This window comes from Coregonus clupeaformis, chromosome 20, assembly GCF_020615455.1.
Source record: "Coregonus clupeaformis isolate EN_2021a chromosome 20, ASM2061545v1, whole genome shotgun sequence".
In the NCBI taxonomy this organism is placed as follows: Eukaryota; Metazoa; Chordata; class Actinopteri; order Salmoniformes; family Salmonidae; genus Coregonus; species Coregonus clupeaformis.
Window position 1 is genome coordinate 65154178 of NC_059211.1, and position 25652 is coordinate 65179829.

General features: G+C 42.0%; 1 protein-coding gene across 1 annotated transcript in view; it reads right to left on the reverse strand.

Moving 5' to 3' along the window:
• The window catches only part of LOC121532883, a 29934-nt gene extending 6099 nt beyond the window's left edge, over nt 1–23835 (reverse strand). The window contains exons 1-5 of the mRNA XM_045205851.1: nt 23773–23835; nt 20689–22479; nt 20226–20399; nt 17346–17489; nt 12555–12604 (exon numbers count right to left, since the gene is read on the reverse strand). Of these exons, the coding sequence (XP_045061786.1) occupies nt 12555–12604; nt 17346–17489; nt 20226–20399; nt 20689–21965 (1645 nt within the window). The 5' untranslated portion in view covers nt 21966–22479; nt 23773–23835. The remainder of the gene's footprint in view (nt 1–12554; nt 12605–17345; nt 17490–20225; nt 20400–20688; nt 22480–23772) is intronic.
• Nucleotides 23836–25652: the final 1817 nt, after the last annotated feature.

Below are 25652 nucleotides of genomic sequence, written 5' to 3' on the forward strand. Positions count from 1 at the left end.
GAATAAATCTCTGACTATGCAGACCGGGACTCTGTTCGTTTCTTAAATCCAAAAGACTTACAACCTTTTGGGAGACGCACAGAGACACTGAAATAGTTTGTTAAATAATTCACATAACACACCTTCTCTTGCCTCCCATAAACCAAGATCGACCCTGGCCTGAGGGATATGTCACAAAGCGTGTGTGGTTTGATGATGTGAACTGTCAATCTCTCTGTTTCCCTGACATGATATGCTTTGGACAGGATAGAGAGGAAATATGGGAGGATTTATTGCTGAAAAAGCAGTGGGTCGGATTCGAACCCATGCTGCAACGGTATGAATGTATTCCAGAGGCAGACACTTATACCACCCTACTCCACGTGCTTGACTTCTTCTATGGTTTAAGCACCATCCCGTCTCTGATCCCATTCTACCTGTGTCCTCCCAACCTGTGACCTCCCTTCCTGTGACCCGCCCTCCACTGGATCTGCACAGGCTTTCCTGTCCTGTTGGCCCTGGTCCCCCCTTCCCCTAATTCCACCCATGATCGCTAACGGATGGAGCCCTGCTTCCCCAGCCCAGACCCTAACTGTCATATACTCTGAACTACTGTCTGACCTAGATGGTCAGAGGGTAAGAAGCAGGAATTGTTACTCACCAAAGTAACAGTGTGGTCAAAGACTTAGTAATTAGTTGTAGTCACGATCTGGTTACCTATAACTCAAAAAATATATATGTTTTGGAGTTTTTAAATATTATTTTCTGATAACTTCGGAACTACCCACAATCCACTATTGCCACCGTCATTAAGAGAACCTACTCTGCTACCGAGTTTGTATGCTAGCTCACTAGCTAGCTCGAGCTGGCTAACGTTAGCCACTAGGCATGCATTCCAGACAGAGGGTTGGCAGTGGTGACCTACAATCCACCAATCACAAGGAAGTGTGATGTAAACAAGCTATCGTATTACCAATCAGCATGCATTCCCCATATGTGGAGCATTCTGCACGTTCAGCTTCAACAGGCAGGCTCTGTTAAAAAAAAAATCTGTCAGACTTCAGAATTCTGATTGGTTCTGATCGATTTTATATAATAGCTCGAAGAAATTGAGGTGTAACTTTGCTAAGCTTTAACCTTATACTGCCAAGAATGTGCAAAGCTGTCATCAAGGCAAAGGGGGGCTACTTTGAAGAATCTAAAATATATTTTGATTTGTTTAACACTTTTTTGATTCCATATGTGTTATTTCATAGTTTTGATGTCTTCACTATTATTTTACAATGTAGAAAATAGTAAAAATAAAAACCCTTGAATGAGTAGGTGTGTCCAAACTTTTGACTGGTACTGTATATTGATAAAAGTCACCTTGTTCGAGAGAGATTTACAGTTGAAGTCGGAAGTTTACATACACTTAGGTTGGAGTCATTAAAACTCGTTTTTCAACCACTCCACACATTTCTTGTTAACAAACTATAGTTTTGGCAAGTCGGTTAGGACATCTACTTTGTGCATTACACAAGTTTTTCCAACAATTGTTAACAGACAGATTATTTCACTTATAATTCACTGTATCACAATTCCAGTGGGTCAGAGGTTTACATACACTAAGTTGATTGTGCCTTTAAACAGCTTGGAAAATTCCAGAAAATGATGTCATGGCTTTAGAAGCTTCTGATAGGCTAATTGACATCATTTGAGTCAATTGGAGGTGTACCTGTCGCTGTATTTCAAGGCCTACCTTCAAACTCAGTGCCTCTTTGCTTGACATAATGGGGAAATCAAAAGAAATCAGCCAAGACCTCCGAAACATTATTGTAGACCTCCACAAGTCTGGTTCATCCTTGGGAGCAATTTCCAAACGCCTGAAGGTACCACGTTCATCTGTACAAACAATAGTACGCAAGTATAAACACCATGGGACCACACAGCCGTCATACCGCTCAGGAAGGAGACGCGTTCTGTCTCCTAGAGATGAACGTACTTTGGTGCGAAAAGTGCAAGTCAATCCCAGAACAACAGCAAAGGACCTTGTGAAGATGCTGGAGGAAACAGGTACAAAAGTATCTATATCCACAGTAAAACGAGTCCTATATCGACATAACCTGAAAGGCCGCTCGGCAAGGAAGAAGCCACTGCTCCAAAACCACCATAAAAAAGCCAGACTACGGTTTGCAACTGCACATGGGGACAAAGATCGTACTTTTTGGAGAAATGTCCTCTGGTCTGATGAAACAAAAATATAACTGTTTGGCCGTAATGACCATCGTTATATTTGGAGGAAAAGGGGGGTTGCTTGCAAGCTGAAGAACACCATCCCAACCGTGAAGCACGGGGGTGGCAGCATCATGCTGTGGGGATGCATTGCTGCAGGAGGGACTGGTGCACTTCACAAAATATATGGCATCATGAGGAACGGAAATTATGTGGATATATTGAAGCAACATCTCAAGACATCAGTCAGGAAGTTAAAGCTTGGTCGCAAATGGGTCTTCCAAATGGACAATGACCCCAAGCAATCTTCCAAAGTTGTGGCAAAATGGCTTAAGGACAACAAAGTCAAGGTATTGGAGTGGCCATCACAAAGCCCTGACCTCAATCCTATAGAAACTTTGTGGGCAGAACTGAAAAAGCGTGTGCGAGCTAGGAGGCCTACAAACCTGACTCAGTTACACCAGCTCTGTCAGGAGGAATGGGCCAAAATTCACCCAACTTATTGTGGGATGCTTGTGGAAGGTTACCCTAGATTTGACCTAAATTAAACAATTGAAAGGCAATGCTACCAAATATTAATTGAGTGTATGTAAACTTCTGACCCACTGGGAATGTAATGAAACAAATAAAAGCTGAAATAAATCATTCTCTCTACTATTATTCTGACATTTCACATTCTTAAAATAAAGTGGTGATCCTAACTGACCTAAGACAGGGATTTTTACTAATTTAAATGTCAGGAATTGTGAAAAACTTAGTTTAAATGTATTTGGCTAAGGTGTATGTAAACTTCCGACTTCAACTGTACATGGTTATCAAAATGTCACGCCAAGGTAAGCCTACACGAAACACAGCCCTTATTTGAATTGTTTCTAAAATCCCCTATGGGAAAAATAAATAGTGTAAAAACAATTAGAACCATTTCCCTGTTTGACCGCAAGGTTTTATGGATATTATGACACCTCCACTGTGGGGCTCTATACTGCATACATGCTAAATAGCATGCGAAGATGAGTACATAGTATGCAGTTTAAATATGGTGTACGCTAGTATGGGTATTCGGACACGGCCCTTGTCTTCTTCTTAACTGCTCTGAGGGTAATACAGTGGGGGAAAAAAGTATTTAGTCAGCCACCAATTGTGCAAGTTCTCCCACTTAAAAAGATGAGAGAGGCCTGTAATTTTCATCATAGGTACACAGGGTGAGATCTTGCGTGGAGCCCCAGATCGAGGGAGAGTATCAGTGGTCTTGTATGTCTTCCATTTCCTAATAATTGCTCCCACAGTTGATTTCTTCAAACCAAGCTGCTTACCAATTGCAGATTCAGTCATCCCAGCCTGGTGCAGGTCTACAATTTTGTTTCTGGTGTCCTTTGACAGCTATTTGGTCTTGGCCATAGTGGAGTTTGGAGAAATCTTGCTTGTTTGTAGGTGACCAAATACTTATTTTCCACCATATTTGCAAATAATATGGGTCCTGATCTGGCTATGCCGTATGGCTGTAGGCTACACTAGTTCATTTAGCAGACAAGATTTGCTTAGAATTCCGTGCCATTATTTTATATTATTTAATAGTATGAAGAATACAACTGAACATAGGTGAATAAAATAGAAAGGATATTTTCTCCAAACGATTTGAGGGACTGCGCACATGCAGCTATTCTGTATTGAACGGTTAACAAAGAAACAGATCTTATTATGCATAATTTAGAGTTATTTATGCAACTTTAGTTGTGATACAAACATTGGGCTATTGTTTAGATTTTTAATGCATTGTAAGGCTGCATGATGCGACTCTAATGATGATTTGAAAACAGTTGCATGAAAGGCATGAGCTCCGCTTTGTTTTTTTGTGCAGGCTGTACACACTTCATCAGTCTCTCATTCACAGTTTGACAAGCACTTGATAATGCCTCGGATTTCCCGGCAGCATCCCCTTTGTGTGGCCGTAATGCCCCCTAAAAAAATGTATGCCTTTTGCGGCCAGTGGCCGTTGTGCCCTTGGGCTGAATATAATAATTATAATTCCCTTCTCCCGGCTGCATGCTCCTAAGCACCTCTCCCTCACATGGCTCTCTCAGATAGCTCAATTCTCATTAGCCAATGGCCGTCATGTGATCGGGTCTTTCTCACAGGCTACAAGTGAACGCAACTGCGCACGTCCTTATCCAATTCCGAGGCGCATATTGAAGATATTGGAAGAACTGTCCACATTTACTTTTAGTCAGCCAACACGATGAGTGTTGGCTGACTAAGCTGTTTTTAAGCAATGAGGCTGACGCAACAGATCAGAACGTTTAGCTTAAAATGTTGATAAACTATTAGGCTATTTCTTCACATTATAAGCGCAGCAATGTGCACCCGGCAGTAGGCTATAAGCGCAGCAATGTGCACCCGGCAGTAGGCTATAAGCGCAGCAATGTGCACCCGGCAGTAGGCTATAAGCGCAGCAATGTGCACCCGGCAGTAGGCTATAAGCGCAGCAATGTGCACCCGGCAGTAGGCTATAAGCGCAGCAATGTGCACCTGGCAGTAGCCTATAAGCACAGCAATGTGCACCCGACAGTAGGCTATAAGCACAGCAATGTGCACCCGGCAGTAGGCTATAAGCGCAGCAATGTGCACCCGGCAGTAGGCTATAAGCGCAGCAATGTGCACCCGGCAGTAGGCTATAAGCACAGCAATGTGCACCCGACAGTAGGCTATAAGCGCAGCAATGTGCACCCGGCAGTAGGCTATAAGCGCAGCAATGTGTACCCGGCAGTAGGCTATAAGCACGAAGGTTGTCTTTCCATATGCTAAATAACATAAGTGTGAAATTTGTTTTGATTTAGACCATCATTGTCTAAAAAAATACATGTAATCTATGCACTTAAATAGCGTGGTTCATTTTCATGCCAGCCAGGTAGGCTGCACTCCTGTTGTAAAGAGAAGCAATGTGCTTAATATTAGGAAAGTTAAGAAATAAATGTAGTAGGCCTAGATGATGGGATCCTCCTCTTTTTAATAGAGGCCATCACTCTGTTTACTCAAGCCATTGCATAGCCTATCGAAAATGTTGCGCAACATGAGCTCATGGGCTCTCATGAAGTGTTTTGATTAGATTTTCGAATACATTTGCGTTGATGTGAAAGTGATTAGAGGGGTTAATAGAGTGCTGAGTACCAGGCAGTTAGCAAGTTTGGTAGGCTACTAATGAACATCAGCAGCATCAGTGGAAGGTTTTTTGGGAGGAGGTAGAAGTTAGTAGGGATTTATTAACATGATTGATCACACACTCCAGCACACTAGGTCGTGGCATGCACCTTAAACGTTTGTCATTTTTGCTGAGTTTATATACACTACCCGTCAGAAGTTTGGACACATCTACTCATTCAAGCGTTTATCTTTCTTTTTAAAAAAAACAATGTTATGCATTGTAGAATAATAGTGAAGACATCAAAACGATGAAATAACACATATGGAATCATGTAGTAACCAAAAAAGTGTTAAGAAAATCAAAATATATTTTCTATTTGAGATTCTTCAAATAGCCACCCTTTGCCTTGATGCAAATGTATTAAAAATAAAAAAACATAAATACCTTATTTACATAAGTATTCAGACCCTTTGCTATGAGACTCGAAATTGAGCTCTGATGCATCCTGTTTCCATTGATCATCCTTGAGATGTTTCTACAATTTGATTGGAGTCCACCTGTGATAAATTCAATTGATTGGACATGATTTGGAAAGGCACACACCTGTCTATATAAGGTCCCACAGTTGACAGTGCATGTCAGAGCAAAAACCAAGCCATGAGATCGAAGGAATTGTCTGTAGAGCTCCGAGCCAGGATTGTGTGAGGCACAGATCTGGGGAAAGGTACCAAAAAATGTCTGCAGCATTGAAGGTTCCCAAGAACACAGTGGCAATCATCATTCTTAAATGGAAGAAATTTGGATCAACCAAGACTCTTCCTAGAGCTGGCCGCCCGGCCAAACTGAGCAATCGGGGGAGAAGGGCCTTGGTCATGGAGGTGACCAAGAACCCGATGGTCACTGACAGAGCTCCAGAGTTCCTCTGTGGAGATGGGAGAACCTTCCAGAAGGACAACCATCTCTGCAGCACTCCACCAATCAGGCCTTTATGGTAGAGTTGCCAGACAGAAGCCACTTCTCAGTAAAAGGCACATGACAGCCCGCTTGGAGTTTGCCAAAAGGCACCTAAAGGACTCAGACCAGAGAAACAAGATTCTCTGGTCTGATTAAACCAAGATTGAACTCTTTGGCCTGAATGCCAAGCGTCACGTCTGGAGGGAACCTGGCACCATCCCTACGGTGAAGCATGGTGGTGGCAGCATCATGCTGTGGGGATGTTTTTCAGCGGCAGGAACTGGGAGACTAGTCAGGATCGAGGGAAGATGAACGGAGCAAAGTACAGAGATATCCTTGATGAAAACCTGCTCCAGAGCGCTCAGGACCTCAGACTGGGGCGTAGGTTCACCTTCCAATACAACAATGACCCTAAGCACACAGCCAAGACAACGCAGGAGTGGCTTCGGGACAAGTCTCTGAATGTCCTTGAGTGGCCCAGCCAGAGCCCGGACTTGAACCCGATCGAACATCTCTGGAGAGACCTGAAAATAGCTGTGCAGCGACGTTCCCCATCCAACCTGACAGAGCTTGAGAGGATCTGCAGAGAAGAATGGGAGAAACTCCTCAAATACAGGTGTGCCAAGCTTGTACCGCCATACCCAAGAAGACTCAAGGCTGTAATCGCTGCCAAAGGTGCTTCAACAAAGTACTGAGTAAAGGGTCAGAATACTTATGTAAATATGATATTTCAGTTGTTTTATTTTAATAAATTTGTAAAAACCTGTCTTTGCTTTGTCATTATGGGGTATTGCGTGTAGATTGATGAGTAAAGAAAAAAAAAAGCTAACCATTTTAGAAAAAGGCTGTAACGTAACAAAATGTGGAAAAAGTAAAGGGGTCTGAATACATTCCGAATGCATTGTATACTGCCACAGTAGTCTTTTTAATCTTTGCCAGTCTCCCGAGTGGTGCAGTGGTCTAAGGCTGTGCCACTAGAGATCCTGGTTCGAATCCAGGCTCTGTCGTAGCCGGCTGTGTCCGGGAGACCATGGGGCCGCGCACAATTGGCCCAGCGTCGTCCAGGGTAGGGGAGGGAATGGCCGGCAGGGATGTAGCTCAGTTGGTAGAGCATGGCGTTTGCAACGCCAGGGTTGTGGGTTCGATTCCCACGGGGGGCCAGTATGAAAAAATAAAATAATGTATGCACTCACTAACTGTAAGTCGCTCTGGATAAGAGCGTCTGCTAAATGACTTAAATGTAAATGTTTCTCGATGAGCAGCTCTGGTTGTAGATCCTTGTTCCTGGAGAGCTACCGTCCTGTAGGTTTTCGCTCCAACACCACTTGTACCTAATCTGATTCATTTTATCAACCAGCTAATTATTAGAATCAGGTGTGTTGGAATGAAAACCTACAGGACGGTAACATCTCCAGGAACAGGGTTGGAGTGAAAACCTACAGGACGGTAACATCTCCAGGAACAGGGTTGGAGTGAAAACCTACAGGATGGTAACATCTCCAGGAACAGGGTTGGAGAGCCCTGACATATATGCACCTCCATGCAGTAGCAGCTGGTGGGTGCTTAATTGAAGAGGATGGGCTCCAGTGGAGTTAATGGAAAGTTACCGAACACATGGAAAACATGGTTGATATTTTTTGATGCCATTCCACTCACCTCAACCCCAGCCATTAAACCAAGCCCATCCTCCTCACCACTCCCACCAGGTACCTCCACATACACATCAGTGGCGTTTAAGATGAGGGACGATACATTTTATTTCTATTACAGCCTATTGGGGCTAAGGAACAAAGAGCCAATATCTTGCAATCGATGTCCTAGCATTACATTATTGAGTTTATCCTTAGCTCAGAGTTGAGTTGAGGTTTGTCTTTGTATATATATGAAATAAAAAAACTAAACTAAAAAACAGATTACATCAACAACAGTTGGAAGTATGTCATTTCTGATGTGTATAGTGCAATTAGCAACTATCAATAATACCTACCAAATTATAGGCATATAATCAATCAAATAATTACTCTAAAACGAGGAATGCATTACCTAAATTCAACTAATATCATTTATTATTCACAAAATAATTGACACTCAAACAATTATGGTGAATATGAAGTACATGATACATTAGAGAATAAAACACAGTAAATGACTTTCACCAATAGGCTAAAACTTAACGTGGTAACACGTGTCTTCAGTTCAGAACAATCTCTAAGAGAACAAACTGTGTGTCTGATACACAGGAGCTTGGTAGCAAGTTCTCAAAGTATGAACAAATTCACTTCCCTTTTAACCAAATTCAAGTTGGACTGCACCCTCAACCTGAATTAGCATTTCTTAGCAATTTGCTATTAAAAACAAAAGATGGGAAAACACACCCAGATTCTAATCTAATCAACGCAATTGTGTAATGTTATGACCAGACAACAGGGATGTGCCTGATAACCAGTCAACCCAACATACAATTTCAATCCAGTCACTTAAAAAATACATCAACCAGAAAACATACAATGCAAGACCTATCAAAATGGGCAGCTCTTGAAACAAATCAAACACAACAATTTAAATTCACATAGTAACATTATGTAACATTTAGTCAATTCATCAGTCATCACACCTCTCCTGGCGTCTGTGACCCCAAGACTTCTGTGAGAACATTGTCGTATATGATGAATGGTGGCAATCATCGCTGTCAACAAAAGAGTCCATCCATGCTGCATCGTGTCAGAAGTTTTTATTCATACCACGAGGTTACAGCATAGATTACAGACTCGCGAGGTCCGGAGAGCAGTGTCCTCCAATTCTAATGTCTGCTCTGTCCTATCTTCTTCGTGTACCCCTATTTATAACCAATGCAACAAGATGGGCTCCCTCTTCTGGCCAGTTTTACAATACACTTCCTGTCTATTATATGTTACATTATACTAAACATTGCCTTTTGATACTAACATAACCAACATTCCATTTCTTCATGAAAAACATTTAAAACAGTCATAATTTCCATACACTACAACATCTCATCCTCGAGATTTCCACGGCAAAAGGTGTGACTCTCTCCTGTGAGATGCAGATATACAGCCATCCATTCAGACAATGCCATATTGAATGAACACACCAAGCTGGCGTCAGCAAGTCACATCTTCATCACTGGCCTTCATCATCGTTCACGCTCTCTATTTTTTCACTACAATCTCTCAATCTGGGGTCGGTGGGGCTTTAAAGTGAAGTTCAAACTTTAATTGTATGAATATAAATGACTTGAGACTGATGCATTCCTTAACTGTGTTTTTTTGTTTTTGTTTTTTGCTTCTATACTGAACAAAAATATAACCGCAACATGAAACAATTTCAAAGATTTTACTGAGTTACAGTTCATATAAGGAAATCAGTTGATTGCCCCCAAGACATGCTAACCTATCACCATTACCAATAACAGGGGATATTGGAATTTTTTGGGGGGTGGATATGATATTTATGCCTCTGTAACTTTCTCATTCATCATTATTCACGATTCATTCATGATTATCTGTAATCAGGGTAGCATCCGCATTAATTTAGAAGTGTTTTGAAACATATTCAATTCTTATTTATAATAAAAGTCACTCCAAAACGACAAATTAAAGCTGACAGTCTGCACTTTAACCTCATAGTCATTGTAGCATTTAAAATCCAAAGTGTAGCATTTAAAATCCAAATTGCTGGAGTACAGAGCCAAAACAACAAAACATGGTTCACTGTTCAAATACTTTTGGACCTCACTGCCTTGAGTTATTGAGCTTGACAAAATGACAAATGTAAATAGTTCATTTTGATTGTACACATTTTGTGGCATAGGCCATTGGTTCCCATCAGGGCCCAGTTTCCCAAAAGCGTCTTAAGGCTAAGTTAATCATTAGAACAATAGGATCCCATAGGCCTAGGGAGGTACTCAAGTACTATTTGAGAAGGTCCAGTCACACACATTTCCTAGGTGGCAATTCTACACATTTTGCATAGGGCAGATACATTTTTTTGAAGTTCATTTCCTGAAATCGACAAATTTTTTCCATGTCTTATGTGTGCCCGACCACGTTTTGTTGTTGTTGTTGTTGTTGTTGTAGTCGTGACCCGCAGTCCATATTGACCCCGTTCTGAGTAGTAGAGTATGGGGGTTATAGGCTATGTGTCGGGGAGAAACATTTGATTACGAGTATCAAGTGTGATAAAACAAATACAAGTATGAGGAGATTGGCACACCCCTAGTGCATAGTCATGATATATCTGGATTGGCACACCCCTAGTGCATAGTCATGATATATCTGAATTGGCACACCCCTAGTGCATAGTCATGATATATCTGAATTGGCACACCCCTAGTGCATAGTCATGATATATCTGAATTGGCACACCCCTAGTGCATAGTCATGATATATCTGAATTGGCACACCCCTAGTGCATAGTCATGATATATCTGAATTGGCACACCCCTAGTGCATAGTCATGATATATCTGAATTGGCACACCCCTAGTGCATAGTCATGATATATCTGAATTGGCACACCCCTAGTGCATAGTCATGATATATCTGAATTGGCACACCCCTAGTGCATAGTCATGATATATCTGAATTGGCACACCCCTAGTGCATAGTCATACACCCCTAGTGCATAGTCATGATATATCTGAATTGGCACACCCCTAGTGCATAGTCATACACCCCTAGTGCATAGTCATGATATATCTGAATTGGCACACCCCTAGTGCATAGTCATGATATATCTGAATTGGCACACCCCTAGTGCATAGTCATGATATATCTGAATTGGCACACCCCTAGTGCATAGTCATGATATATCTGAATTGGCACACCCCCTAGTGCATAGTCATGCTATATCTGAATTGGCACACCCCCTAGTGCATAGTCATGCTATATCTGAATTGGCACACCCCTAGTGCATAGTCATGCTATATCTGAATTGGCACACCCCTAGTGCATAGTCATGCTATATCTGAATTGGCACACCCCTAGTGCATAGTCATGATATATCTGAATTGGCACACCCCTAGTGCATAGTCATGATATATCTGAATTGGCACACCCCTAGTGCATAGTCATGATATATCTGAATTGGCACACCCCTAGTGCATAGTCATGATATATCTGAATTGGCACACCCTAGTGCATAGTCATTATATATCTGAATTGGCACACCCCTAGTGCATAGTCATGATATATCTGAATTGGCACACCCCTAGTGCATAGTCATGATATATCTGAATTGGCACACCCCTAGTGCATAGTCATGATATATCTGAATTGGCACACCCCTAGTGCATAGTCATGATATATCTGAATTGGCACACCCCTAGTGCATAGTCATGATATATCTGAATTGGCACACCCCTAGTGCATAGTCATGATATATCTGAAGTCATGATCACTGTCAACAACAACATTTATCTGTTACAATGTCCATATCTGAAGTCATGATCACTGTCAACAACAACATTTATCTGTCACAATGTCCATATCTGAAGTCATGATCACTGTCAACAACACCCCATCGTGTCACATGGTTGGGTTAGAACTGGAGTGTGACTGTGTTTCCATGGAGACCCAGCTGTTCCTCCAGGACACAGGAAGCTACTCAGGACACAGGAGCCCTCCTCATTAGAAACACCAAACCCTGGGTAGAGGGGCTCAGTGAATGTGTTCTGGAATGTGTGCAGGTGGGTCATTGTGTCAGAGTAGACCCTGTAGAAGGACAGAGTGCCGGCCGGCCAGTCTAGAAACACTCCTACTCTGGGGGGTGGGGGGGAGGAGGACTGGTCTCTCTGGGGTTGAGGAGGGTTGATGAGGGGCTGACTAGGTATAACAGTCTCTTCATTATTGTGGAGGGCAGAGTAATTATCCCCCCTGCAGATCAGACTCCAGGACTTGTCATTGTATCCAAGCTGAGAGCCAAGACCTTTTCTGATGATGCCTTTATATGTCACTGCTATTCTAGCCATCGCATTCTCTACCTCCCAGTAACAGCGTTGAGTCAGACCCTCTCTACACAGCACTTGGGGATGCAACTCAAAAGGTTTGTGTGTGCTGTGTTTGGGTCCAGTGTGAGATCACATGCATCTGTAGACAAGAGGGCAGGTTAGAGGAGAGATAATGGGCTGGATCAGAACTTTGTGTGTATGTGTATGTGTATGTGTATGTGTGTGTGTGTGTGTGTGTGTGTGTGTGTGTGTGTGTGTGTGTGTGTGTGTGGGGGGGATTCCTCAAAACAAGCAAACCTACATTCCTTCAGCAGCTGTGGTTTTACCCAGAACTCTTCATTATGGTCCACACTGTGGGAGAGACAGAGGAACAGAGTGAGGGACACACGCCTGTATGAAGTGTAGTCTAGTCCAGCCTGTATGAAGTGTAGTCTGTGGTCCTCTGTAGCTCAGCTGGTAGAGCACGGTGCTTGGAACGCCAAGGTAGTGGGTTCGATCCCCGGGACCACCCATACACAAAAATGTATGCACGCATGACTGTAAGTCGCTTTGGATAAAAGTGTCTGCTAAATGGCATATTATTATTATTATTAAAGTCCAGCCTGTATGAAGAGTAGTCTAGTCCAGCCTGTATGAAGTGTAGTCTAGTCCAGCCTGTATGAAGTGTAGTCTAGTCCAGCCTGTATGAAGTGTAGTCTAGTCCAGCCTGTATGAAGTGTAGTCTAGTCCAGCCTGTATGAAGTGTAGTCTAGTCCAGCCTGTATGAAGTGTAGTCTAGTCCAGCCTGTATGAAGTGTAGTCTAGTCCAGCCTGTGTGAAGGGTAGTCTAGTCCAGCCTGTATGAAGTGTAGTCTAGTCCAGCCTGTGTGAAGTGTAGTCTAGTCCAGCCTGGAGGAAGTGTGGTCTAGTCCAGCCTGTATGAAGTGTAGTCTAGTCCAGCCTGTATGAAGTGTAGTCTAGTCCAGCCTGTGTGAAGTGTAGTCTAGTCCAGCCTGTCTGAAGTGTAGTCTAGTCCAGCCTGTATGAAGAGTAGTCTAGTCCAGCCTGTATTAAGTGTAGTCTAGTCCAGCCTGTGTGAAGTGTAGTCTAGTCCAGCCTGTATGAAGTGTAGTCTAGTCCAGCCTGTATGAAGTGTAGTCTAGTCCAGCCTGTATGAAGTGTAGTCTAGTCCAGCCTGTGTGAAGGGTAGTCTAGTCCAGCCTGTATGAAGTGTAGTCTAGTCCAGCCTGTGTGAAGTGTAGTCTAGTCCAGCCTGTATGAAGTGTAGTCTAGTCCAGCCTGTATGAAGTGTAGTCTAGTCCAGCCTGTATGAAGTGTAGTCTAGTCCAGCCTGTGTGAAGTGTAGTCTAGTCCAGCCTGTCTGAAGTGTAGTCTAGTCCAGCCTGTATGAAGAGTAGTCTAGTCCAGCCTGTGTGAAGTGTAGTCTAGTCCAGCCTGTATGAAGTGTAGTCTAGTCCAGCCTGTATTAAGTGTAGTCTAGTCCAGCCTGTATGAAGTGTAGTCTAGTCCAGCCTGTATGAAGAGTAGTCTAGTCCAGCCTGTATGAAGTGTAGTCTAGTCCAGCCTGTATGAAGTGTAGTCTAGTCCAGCCTGTGTGAAGTGTAGTCTAGTCCAGCCTGTATGAAGAGTACTGTAGTGCAGCCTGTATAAAGAGTAGTCTAGTCCAGGACTGTATGAAGTGTAGTCTAGTCCAGGACTGTTTGGCATTCTGTTTTCTGGTCAGAACTCTAGTACAAATAGTACAAATCTTTCAGTCTAGCAGAGAGAAACTTCATTCCGGAGTCTCCTGGGTGATTACTGTGTGATACCATTCCCCATTCACTACATGAATCCAGTCCTTGTTATTGCCCGTCACTCTGTAATAACCTGCTATTCACTGTGGCAGTGTATTTATACAGTCCCCCTCTACTCCCTGTTATTGGAACTGCCTATTGATAGTGTTCTATTCATTATCATCCATTCACAGTGTTCTATTCATTATCATCCATTCACAGTGTTCTATTCATTATCATCCATTCATAGTGTTCTATTCATTATCATCCATTCACAGTGTTCTATTCATTATCATCCATTCACAGTGTTCTATTCATTATCATCCATTCACAGTGTTCTATTCATTATCATCCATTCACAGTGTTCCATTCATTATCATCCATTCACAGTGTTCTATTCATTATCATCCATTCACAGTGTTCTATTCATTATCATCCATTCACAGTGTTCTATTCATTATCATCCATTCACAGTGTTCTATTCATTATCATCCATTCACAGTGTTCTATTCATTATCATCCATTCACAGTGTTCTATTCATTATCATCCATTCACAGTGTTCTATTCATTATCATCCATTAACAGTGTTCTATTCATTATCATCCATTCATAGTGTTCTATTCATTATCATCCATTCACAGTGTTCTATTCATTATCATTCATTCACAGTGTTCTATTCATTATCATCCATTCACAGTGTTCTATTCATTATCATCCATTCACAGTGTTCCATTCATTATCATCCATTCACAGTGTTCTATTCATTATCATCCATTCACAGTGTTCTATTCATTATCATCCATTCACAGTGTTCTATTCATTATCGTCCATTCACAGTGTTCTATTCATTATCATCCATTCACAGTGTTCTATTCATTATCATCCATTCATAGTGTTCTATTCATTATCATCCATTCATAGTGTTCTATTCATTATCATCCATTCACAGTGTTCTATTCATTATCATCCATTCACAGTGTTCTATTCATTATCATCCATTCACAGTGTTCTATTCATTATCATCCATTCACAGTGTTCTATTCATTATCATCCATTCACAGTGTTCTATTCAGTGACACTCTTCTTCTATTATTATATCCATTACATTCATGTTTATTGTATTTATCCATGGTTCTATTCTGTTTTAGACCATTCCTTTCCTCGTCTCTCTAATAAGACTTTGGTGTCAGTAGAGTCCCATAATGTCAATAAAGTCCTCTGTTTGGAATACTCTGGAGGTTGCCTTGTCTCTCTAATAGGAGATATAGTGCATTCAGAAAGTATTCAGACCCCTTCACTTTTTCCACGTTTTGTTATTTTACAGTCTTACTCTAAAATGGATTGAATAATTTTTCCCCCTCATCAATCTACACACAATACCCCATAATGACAAAGCGAAAACAGGTTTAGACATTTTTGCAAATGTATTAAAAATTAAAAACGGAAATACCTTATTTACATAAGTATTCAGATCCTTTACTATGAGACTCGAAATTGAGCTCAGGTGCATCCTGTTTCCATTGATCATCCTTGAGTTGTTTCTACAACTTGGAGTCCACCTGTGGTAAATTCCAATTGATTGGACATGATTTGGAAAGGTACACACCGGCCTATATAAGGTCCCACTCTTGACAGTGCATGTCAGAGCAAAAACCAAGACATGAGGTCGAAGGAATTGTCTGTAGAGCTCCGAGACAGTATTGTGTTGAGGCACAGATCTGGGGAAAGGTACCAAAACATTTCTGCAGCATTGAAGGTCCCCAAGAACACAGTGCCCTCCATCATTCTTAAATGGAAGAAGTTTGGAACCACCAAGACTCTTCCTAGAGCTGGCTGCTCGGCAAAACTGAGCAATCGGGGGAGAAGGGCCTTGGTCAGGGAGGTGACCAAGAACCCGATGGTCACTCTGACAGAGCTCCAGAGTTCCTCTGTGGAGACAAGATAACCTTCCAGAAGGACAACCATCTCTGCAGCACTCCACCAATCAGGCCTTTATGGTAGAGTGGCCAGACGGAAGCCACTAATCAGTAAAAGGCACATGACAGCCCGCTGGAGTTTGCCAAAAGGCACCTAAAGGGACTCTCAGACCATGAGAAACAAGATTCTCTGGTCTGATGAAACCAAGATTGAACTCTTTGGCCTGAATGCCAAGCGTCACGTCTGGAGGAAACCTGGCACCATCCCTACGGTGAAGCATGGTGGTGGCTGCATCGTGCTGTGGGGATGTTTTTCAGCGGCAGGGACTGGGAGACTAGTCAGGAACGAGAGAAAGATGAACGGAGCAATGTACAGAGAGATCCTTGATGAAAACCTGCTCAGGACCTCACACTGGGGCGAAGGTTCACCTTCCAACAGGACAATGACCCTAAGCACACAGCCAAGACAACGCAGGAGTGGCTTTGGGACAAGTCTCTGAATATCCTTGAGTGGCCCAGCCAGAGCCCGGACTTGAACCCGATTGAACATCTCTGGAGAGACCTGAAAATAGCTGTGCAACAACGCTCCCCATCCACCCTGACAGAGCTGGAGAGGATCTGCAGAGAAGAATGGGAGAAACTCCCCAAATACAGGTGTGCCAAGCTTGTAGCGTCATACCCAAGAACAGCCTCGAGGCTGTAATCGCTGCCAAAGGTGCTTCAACAAAGTACTGAGTAAAGGGTCTAAATACTTATGGAAATGTGATATTTCCGTATTTCTAAAAAAACGTTTTTGTCATTATGGGGTATTGTGTGGAGATTGATGAGGGGAAAAAACAATTTAATCAATTTTAGAATAAGGCTGTAATGTAACAAAATGTGGAAAAGTGAAGGGGTCTGAAATACTTTCCGAATGCACTGTAGGTGTCAGTAGAGCCGCAGGCCAGCTTATTCTGGAAGTTCTACTTCACAGTGATCAATCATTTCACAAGTGCAAAAATACCAGTGTGCAGACAACTCTGGCATTCCTGAAGAATACTGGAATACTGAACTTAGAGTCTCAAATGTGCAGTTTGGATCCCCCAGTCCAGCAGAGAGCAGCTTCACTCCTGAATCCTGCAGGTCATTGTGACTCAAGTCCAGCTCTCTCCGGGGAGAGGAGTTTGAGCTGGATGCTGAGGCCAACGCTTCACATCAATTCTCAGTGAAATAACATTGATTTAGCCTAAAGAAGTCCTGCCATTACAAAGAACATGTTGCATGACAGGAAACAAATTAGGCTGCAAAATGTCAGAACAAACAAACAGTTTGTGGTTCAAATAGGATAGAGTACAAACAAACAAAAACTAGATTTGCACAGTAACTGTACTAACTTGAGTTTCTCCAGTCTACAGTGTGGATCCTCCAGTCTAGCAGAGAGCAGCTTCACTCCGGAGTCTCCTGGGTGATTGAAGCTCAGGTCCAGTTCTCTCAGGTGGGAGGGGTTTAACCTCAGAGCTGAAGCCAGAAAAGCACAGCCATCCTCTGTGACATGACAGTCAGACAGCCTGCAGAGAGAAGCCACAATGTTTTTACATGGACTGCTGCCCTCAAGTGGTAAGACCATAGAACTGTTGCCTGCACATTGTAAATATGGTACTGGAACTGACCATGTACAGTTGAAGTCGGAAGTTTACATACACCTTAGCCAAATACATTTAAACTCAGTTTTTCACAATTCCTGACATTTAATCCTAGTAAAAATTCCCTGTCTTAGGTCAGTTAGGATCACCACTTTATTTTAAGAATGTGAAATGTCAGAATGATAGTAGAGAGAATTATTTATTTAGGCTTTTATTTCTTTCATCACATTCCCAGTGGGTCAGAAGTTTACATACACTCAATTAGTATTTGGTAGCATTGCCTTTAAATTGTTTAACTTTGGTCAAACGTTACGGGTAGCCTTCCACAAGCTTCCCACAATAAGTTGGGTGAGTTTTGGCCCATTCCTCCTGACAGAACTGGTGTAACTGCGTCAGGTTTGTAGGCCTCCTTGCTCGCACACGCTTTTTCAATACTTCCCACAAATTGTCTATAGGATTGAGGTCAGGGCTTTGTGATGGCCACTCCAATACCTTGACTTTGTTGTCCTTAAGCCATTTTGACACAGCTTTGGAAGTATGCTTGGGGTCATTGTCCATTTGGAAGACCCATTTGCGACCAAGCTTTAACTTCAAGACTGATGTCTTGAGATGTTGCTTCAATGTATCCACATAATTTTTCTTCCTCATGATTCCATCTATTTTGTGAAGTGCACCTGACCCTCCTGCAACAAAGCAACCCCACAGCATGATGCTGCCACCCCCGTGCTTCACGGTTGGGATGATGTTCTTCGGCTTGCAAGCGTCCCCCTTTTTCCTCCAAACATAACGATGGTCATTATGGCCAAACAGTTCTATTTTTGTTTCATCAGACCAGAGGACATTTATCCAAAAAGTACGATCTTTGTCCCCATGTACAGTTGCAAACCATTGTCTGGCTTTTTTTATGGCGGTTTTGGAGCAGTGGCTTCTTCCTTGCTGAGCGGTCTTTCAGGTTATGTCGATATAGGACTCGTTTTACTGTGGATATACATACTGTTGTACCTGTTTCCTCCAGCATCTTCACAAGGTCCTTTGCTGTTGTTCTGGGATTGATTTGCACTTTTCGCACCAAAGTACGTTCATCTCTAGGAGCGGTATGACAGCTTCGTGGTCCCAGGGTGTTTATACTTGCATACTATTGTTTGTACAAATGAACGTAGTACCTTCAGGCATTTGGAAATTGCTCCTAAGGATGAACCAGACTTGTGGAGGTATACACATTTTTTTCTGAGGTCTTGGCTGATTTCTTTTGATTAACCCATGACGTCAAGCAAAGAGCCTGAGTTTGAAGGTAGACCTTGAAATACATCCACAGGTACACCTCCAATTGACTCAAATGATGTCAATTAGCCTATCAGAAGCTTCTAAAGCCATGCCATTATTTTCTGGATTTTTCCAAGCTGTTTAAAGGCACAGTCAACTTAGTGTATGTAAACTTCTGAGCCTCTGGAATTGTGATACGGTGAATTATAAGTGAAATAATCTGTCTGTAAACAATTGTTGGAAAAATTACTTGTGTCATGCACAAAGTAGATGTCCTAACCGACTTGCCAAAACTATAGTTTGTTAACAAGAAATTTGTGGAGTGGTTGAAAAAACGAGTTTTAATGACTCCAACCTCAGTGTATTTAAACCTCCGACTTCAACTGTATATAGTATGCTTACTAACTTTACTGTGTTCTTCTTATTTCTCGTGTGATTTTCTTCTACCTTGTTATTTCTAGTATTACATTGTTATTAATTATTGCATTTTGGGGTTTTGAGTTAGCAAGAAAGGCATTTCACTGTACTTGTGCACGTGACATTAAAACTCGAAACTTGATGTTGTCTGCTTTCCTTTACGAAGATGTGTTTACCAGGGCCGGCCCTACTAATAACGTGTGTTTACCAGGGCCGGCCCTACTAATAACGTGTGTTTACCAGGGCCGGCCCTACCAATAACATGTGTTTACCAGGGCCGGCCCTACCAATAAGATGTGTTTACCAGGGCTGGCCCTACCAATAACATGTGTTTACCAGGGCCGGCCCTACCAATAAGATGTGTTTACCAGGGCCGGCCCTACCAATAAGATGTGTTTACCAGGACCGGCCCTACCAATAAGATGTGTTTACCAGGACCGGCCCTACCAATAACAGGTGTTTACCAGGGCCGGCCCTACCAATAAGATGTGTTTACCAGGGCCGGCCCTACCAATAAGATGTGTTTACCAGGGCCGGCCCTACCAATAAGATGTGTTTACCAGGGCCGGCCCTACCAATAAGATGTGTTTACCAGGGCCGGCCCTACCAATAAGATGTGTTTACCAGGGCCGGCCCTACCAATAAGCGACATACAGTAAGTGGTCACTTTGGGCCCCGTGGACGGAACTCAGTCGGGGTGTCAACTTGAGAGTATGAATAGTAGAATACACAAGATGGAATTTCTAAATGTGGTTGTGCATTAGCAGTTTTACTCTTGTTATGTCAGTCAATGTCAATCACTCAATTAGCGCATGTCAGCAAAACATTTTTTTAGATAGCTGGATAGACTAACTTACTTATCAATCTAAACCTTGTAATATATTGATTTAGCCTAAATAGGTAACGTAATCACAAACATGTTGTATGACAGTAAACAAAGTAGGCCTCAAAATGTGAGAACAAACAAACTATGTGTCGTACCTCAGTATCTCTAGTTCGCAGTGTGGATCCCCCAGTCCAGCAGAGAGCAGCTTCACTCCTGAATCCTGCAGGTCATTTTGACTCAGGTCCAGTTCTCTCAAGGGTGAATTTGCGGATCTTAGTGCATCGGCCACTGTTTCACAAGTCTCATTTGTGAGTCTACAGCCAGCAAGTCTGAAAAATAGGGAAACAACAAAATAAAGATTTAATCCTGAATAGAATAACTGTACAATAACAGTTCAAAACATTCTATTTCACAGACATGCCATTCAAAATAAACTAACCACCATGAAATAACATAACATAATATCCCCAAAACATAACAAAATAACCCCAACAATATAATTAATTGAACAAAAAATATTTACATATCCATTTGAATCCCAATACTAAAATCAAATGTCACATTTGATTGTGGAAGTATAATTTATTCTATTGATATGTATTTCACTAAAATACTCACAAAGCCTTTCTGCAGCATCTCACAGCTGGGACCAGTCTATTACGCTTCTCCCATGATGCTTTGTATTTCCTCAGGTCAAACTCATCTAGTTCCTCCCCTGACTTTAGAAGCACAGAGGCCAACGCTGAGCAGTGATCTGCTGTGAGTTTAACTGAACTTTTCTTTTTATCCTTATGTGAGAGGTATGCTTGAATGTCTTCATTCAATGACTTGTCTCCCATTTCAATCAAACAGTGAAACAGGTTAATGCATCTTTCAGGAGAGATGTCCTTTGTTGGCATGTACTTGAGGTATTTCCTCATTTTACACATTGCTTCAGCATTATTCGACCTTGTCAGTAGGCCTTCCAGAAGCTGTTGATTGGACTCCAATAAGAAGCCATGAAGGAAGCGGACTAAGAGGTCCAGATGTCCATTCTCACTTTGTGAAGCTTTTTTCACCACTCTTTTTAGGAAAGTATGCACTTTAGGCCGACCTCTGAACTTGACATTGATGAAATACTTCAGATCATTCATTTCATTGCTTATGAAACAATGAAACACAAAAAGAGATGCAAAAAACTCCTGGATGGTTAGGTGGACAAAATAGTACACAATCTTACTATAAATCACTTCCTCTTTTTTTAAGATTTCTGTGAACATTGCAGAGTATAGAGATCCTTTCCGTTCCTCATCAGTGATGCCACATTCTTCCAGGTCCTTTTCATAAAACATTTGAGCCTTCCCCAGATGTTTAAATGCCAGGTGCCCGATTTTTAAAATTAACGATCTGTTTTGTTTCAAGACTTTCTGTGGATTTGTGTGATTCGTCTGGTCCTTGAAGTCAGTCAAGGTGACTAAGAAGTGTGTGTACATGGCAGTCAGAGTTTCAGGGACTCCACTGACTTTTTCGCTGAGCATTTTTCCAAGAATCATGGCAGCAATCCAACAGAAGATGGGTATTTGGCACATGATGTGGAGACTCCTTGACATGGTCACATGTGAGATGATTCTTCTGGCCAGCTTCTCATCCTTGACTTTCTTCCTGAAGTACTCTTTTTTCTGTTCATCATTGAACCCTCGTACTACTGTCACCTGGTCGATGTGCTTACAGGGGATCTTATTGGCTGCTGCTGGTCTGGAGGTTATCCAGAGGAGAGCTTCAGGAAGCAGATTTCTCTTGATGATGTTTGTTAACAACACATCCACTGATTGTTCATCTGTTATTTTAAACAAAGTCTCGTTATTCTTGAAATCCAATTGAAATCTGCTTTCATCAAGACCATCAAAGATGATCATTACTTTATAGGTATCATATAGCAGACCATCAAGTTCTTTGAGAACAGGATGGAAGCTTCTCAGAAGACTATGAACACTGTCAGATCTTTGGATCAAATTCAGCTCCCTGAAAGGAAGGACAAAGATGAAATCTATATCCTTATTGGCTTTTCCTTCTGCCCAGTCGAGGATGAACTTCTGCACAGAGAATGTTTTTCCAATGCCAGCGATGCCCTTCGTCAGCACAGTTCTGATGGGTCTCTCTTCTCCTTTCTCTTTTCCAAGTAAGGGTTTGAAGATGTCATTGCAGTTGATTGTGTCTGCTTTTAGATGGGATGTATCCTCAAGCTGCAACACTTCATGTTCACTATTGACTATTTCACTCTCTCCATTTGTGATGTAGATCTCTGCGTAGATGTTGTTGAAGACTTCTGGGTCCCTTTCTTTTCCAATACCCTCAGAAACACATGTATACTTCTCCAGCAGTTTTGCTTTGTGTTTCCTTATGACTGTTGAGACATGATCTTCTGCATGCCTACAAGGATATAAATACAACATCAGTGATTGGCCCTGTTTATATGTGGTATTAATATGTGTCCTTTGTACTTTTCAAGGTAAGTGCACAGATGAGGACGCAAAACCCTGAGCTGACAGGAGCGGACGTTTGATTGAAACGGAAGGCATACATTAGGCTTAAAGGGATAGTGTGACATTTTGGCAACTAAGCCCTTTTCTACTTACCCAGAGTCAGATGAACTCATAGATAACATTTTAGTGTCTTTGTGCAGTTTGAAGGAAGTTGAAGGTTCTTTCTGGAGCCATTGCTTACAGCTTTAGCACAATGACTGGATGTCTATAGTAACAGCTAGTCAAAATGTCGCACTATCCCTTTAAGAAAGACTGTGAAGGGACATGGAAGGCACAATGAGCAAATGTAGAGAGGATCCTTTAAACAAGGATAAATCCTCTTCAAGGCTGTAGAAAGACTTTTGAAAAGTGCCTTTAAGCAGGACTGCAATATTTGTTTGTGTTTGTGTGCATGCCTGTGTGTTGGCAGTTTATTGATATCCAGGCTATTGAATGGCAACCTCCAGGACGCGGAAAAGGATGCATTCTGTCCATTATGTGGTGTGAACACATTTGGGACAATTAGGATGTTTGCTAAAGCCTAGCAACATTCTGCCTCACTAGGGGCAACATTCTGTCTACACATTGTAATGCCAGGTGTAGGCTAGATACAATATGCCCAGACTTACAGCTATATTATTAGGTCTCATGTATAAAAGGGGACTTAGACACTGCAATGAACGGCTAAAAGCAGCGGGTGACTGTAGTGTAGCGATCACCTGATGGGTGGAGAAGAACAGTGGCTGTTTGAGCTGATACAACATGTAGAATTGTCAGGAAATGAATACAAAATGATGGACAATATTGTGGTCAGAGGCAATAGAATGGCTACCCGTTTCTTTTAACCGTTCGTCGTCGAGGTGTGTCTGAACTCTTAGATAATGTAATTCACTCTGTCTGGATGAGAGCGTCTGCTAAATGACTAAAATGTAAATGCAATAATCCTTGTCAACGCATTGATTCCAATTGTCTATTGATGCAATGTTAAGCTAGCTATCATTACAAGAATCAGGCGTGAGCGTCTGTCTGTTCATCCATCTTTATTAAACAGAACCCTAACTTCCTGTTCTGCCAGCATGTCATTACTTCTATCACAGATTAATATTGATAAGGAAAGATACTTGGGCTAAGCTGTGTACATACTGAACACATTTCAATGTAATTTGCTCCACAGTGTCGTAAAAAATATATGTTTTCTTACCCTTGATGTGTGAGACTGGTTTGTTGGGCCTGTGGTAGGCACTCTGCATAAATAACAAAGAGAATGTTGCTTAGGATTCAAATATGTATACCAATCATTAACCAATCACTTGGATGTGTTATGGAAGCTATTAATATGCCATTTAGGAGACGCTTTTATCCAAAGCGACTTACAGTCATGCGTGCATACATTTTTTGTGTATTGTAACAATAAAACAGTCTAACTGAATTTATTTTGCTCATGTGATCACAAACAACTCTGTAAAACCTTATGAAACAAATTAATGTACTAATGATTTGAAGTTGGACAAAAAAAAAAGAGAATCATATATTTTAACTTATCTTATAATAATAACAACTTATAAATTGGCCCATTTTAACATAAAATCGTTTCAAATTACAATGCTAAATATTCAGATTTTTATTATTTTTGCCCAATGACTGTATATAAGAAATGGACAAAGCCGTGGATCTTTACATACAGTACCAGTCAAAGGTTTGGACACACCTACTCATTCCAGGGCTTTTCTTTATTTTTACTATTTTCTACTTTGTAGAGTAATAGTGAAGACAACAAAACTATGAAATTACACATATGGAATCATGTAGTAACCAAAAAAGTGTTAAACAAATCAAATTATATTTTATATTTGAGATTCTTCAAAGTAGCCACCCTTTGCCTTGATGACAGCTTTGCACACTCTTGGCATTCTCTCAACCAGCATCATGAGGTACAGTGAGGGAAAAAAGTATTTGATCCCCTGCTGATTTTGTACGTTTGCCCACTGACAAAGAAATGATCAGTCTATAATTTTAATGGTAGGTTTATTTGAACAGTGAGAGACAGAATAACAACCAAAAAATCCAGAAAAACGCATATCAAAAATGTTATAAATTGACTTGCATTTTAATGAGGGAAATAAGTATTTGACCCCCTCTCAATCAGAAAGATTTCTGGCTCCCAGGTGTCTTTTATACAGGTAACGAGCTGAGATTAGGAGCACACTCTTAAAGGGAGTGCTCCTAATCTCAGTTTGTTACCTGTATGAAAGACACCTGTCCACAGAAGCAATCAATCAGATTCCAAACTCTCCACCATGGCCAAGACCAAAGAGCTCTCCAAGGATGTCAGGGACAAGATTGTAGACCTACACAAGGCTGGAATGGGCTACAAGACCATCGCCAAGCAGCTTGGTGAGAAGGTGACAACAGTTGGTGCGATTATTCGCAAATTGTAACGATCCCGGCAGTCTGAGTCGGGTCCTGTCTGGTGACTAGTTTTTGTGTTCGTAGTCTCCAGTTTCCCGAGGGTTCGGGAACGCTCCGGGGAGCTCTCTTGTTTTCCGCACCTGCATCCCGTCAGCAATCTGCACACCTGGCCCTCATCATCACCCTTTTTAGGCTCTGGCCAAACATCCAGTTCCTGCCGGATCGTTAGCCATGAACAGTAGGTGTACTGTGTATCAGTTCAGAGTATCTTGCGTGAGTTTGTTGTTTTGTACTTTGTTGAGTTTTTGTGTCCTTACCTCCGTTTTTGTTCCACCTGCAGTCACACGTCCGGAACCTTCACCCCACCTCTGCCTGATGGTCGGCGGCTGCCGAGCCATCACTGGACCTAGTGCTGCACCCCCAACTACTCATCCACGCCGCCCGCTCTGTCCCTGGATTACTCTGCACCTTTTGTTGTTATCCGAATAAACCCTCACTTTCGTTCAACTCTCCTTGTCCTGGTCTGCTTCTGGGTTCTGGCTGAGGGAACTGTGACAGAACGATCCGGCCAATTATGAACCCAGCGGACCTGGACTCAGTTCGCCATGCCATTACCCAGCAGGAGAAGATGTTGGGCCATCATAGCACGGTACTACAGGAGATCGCGTTGTC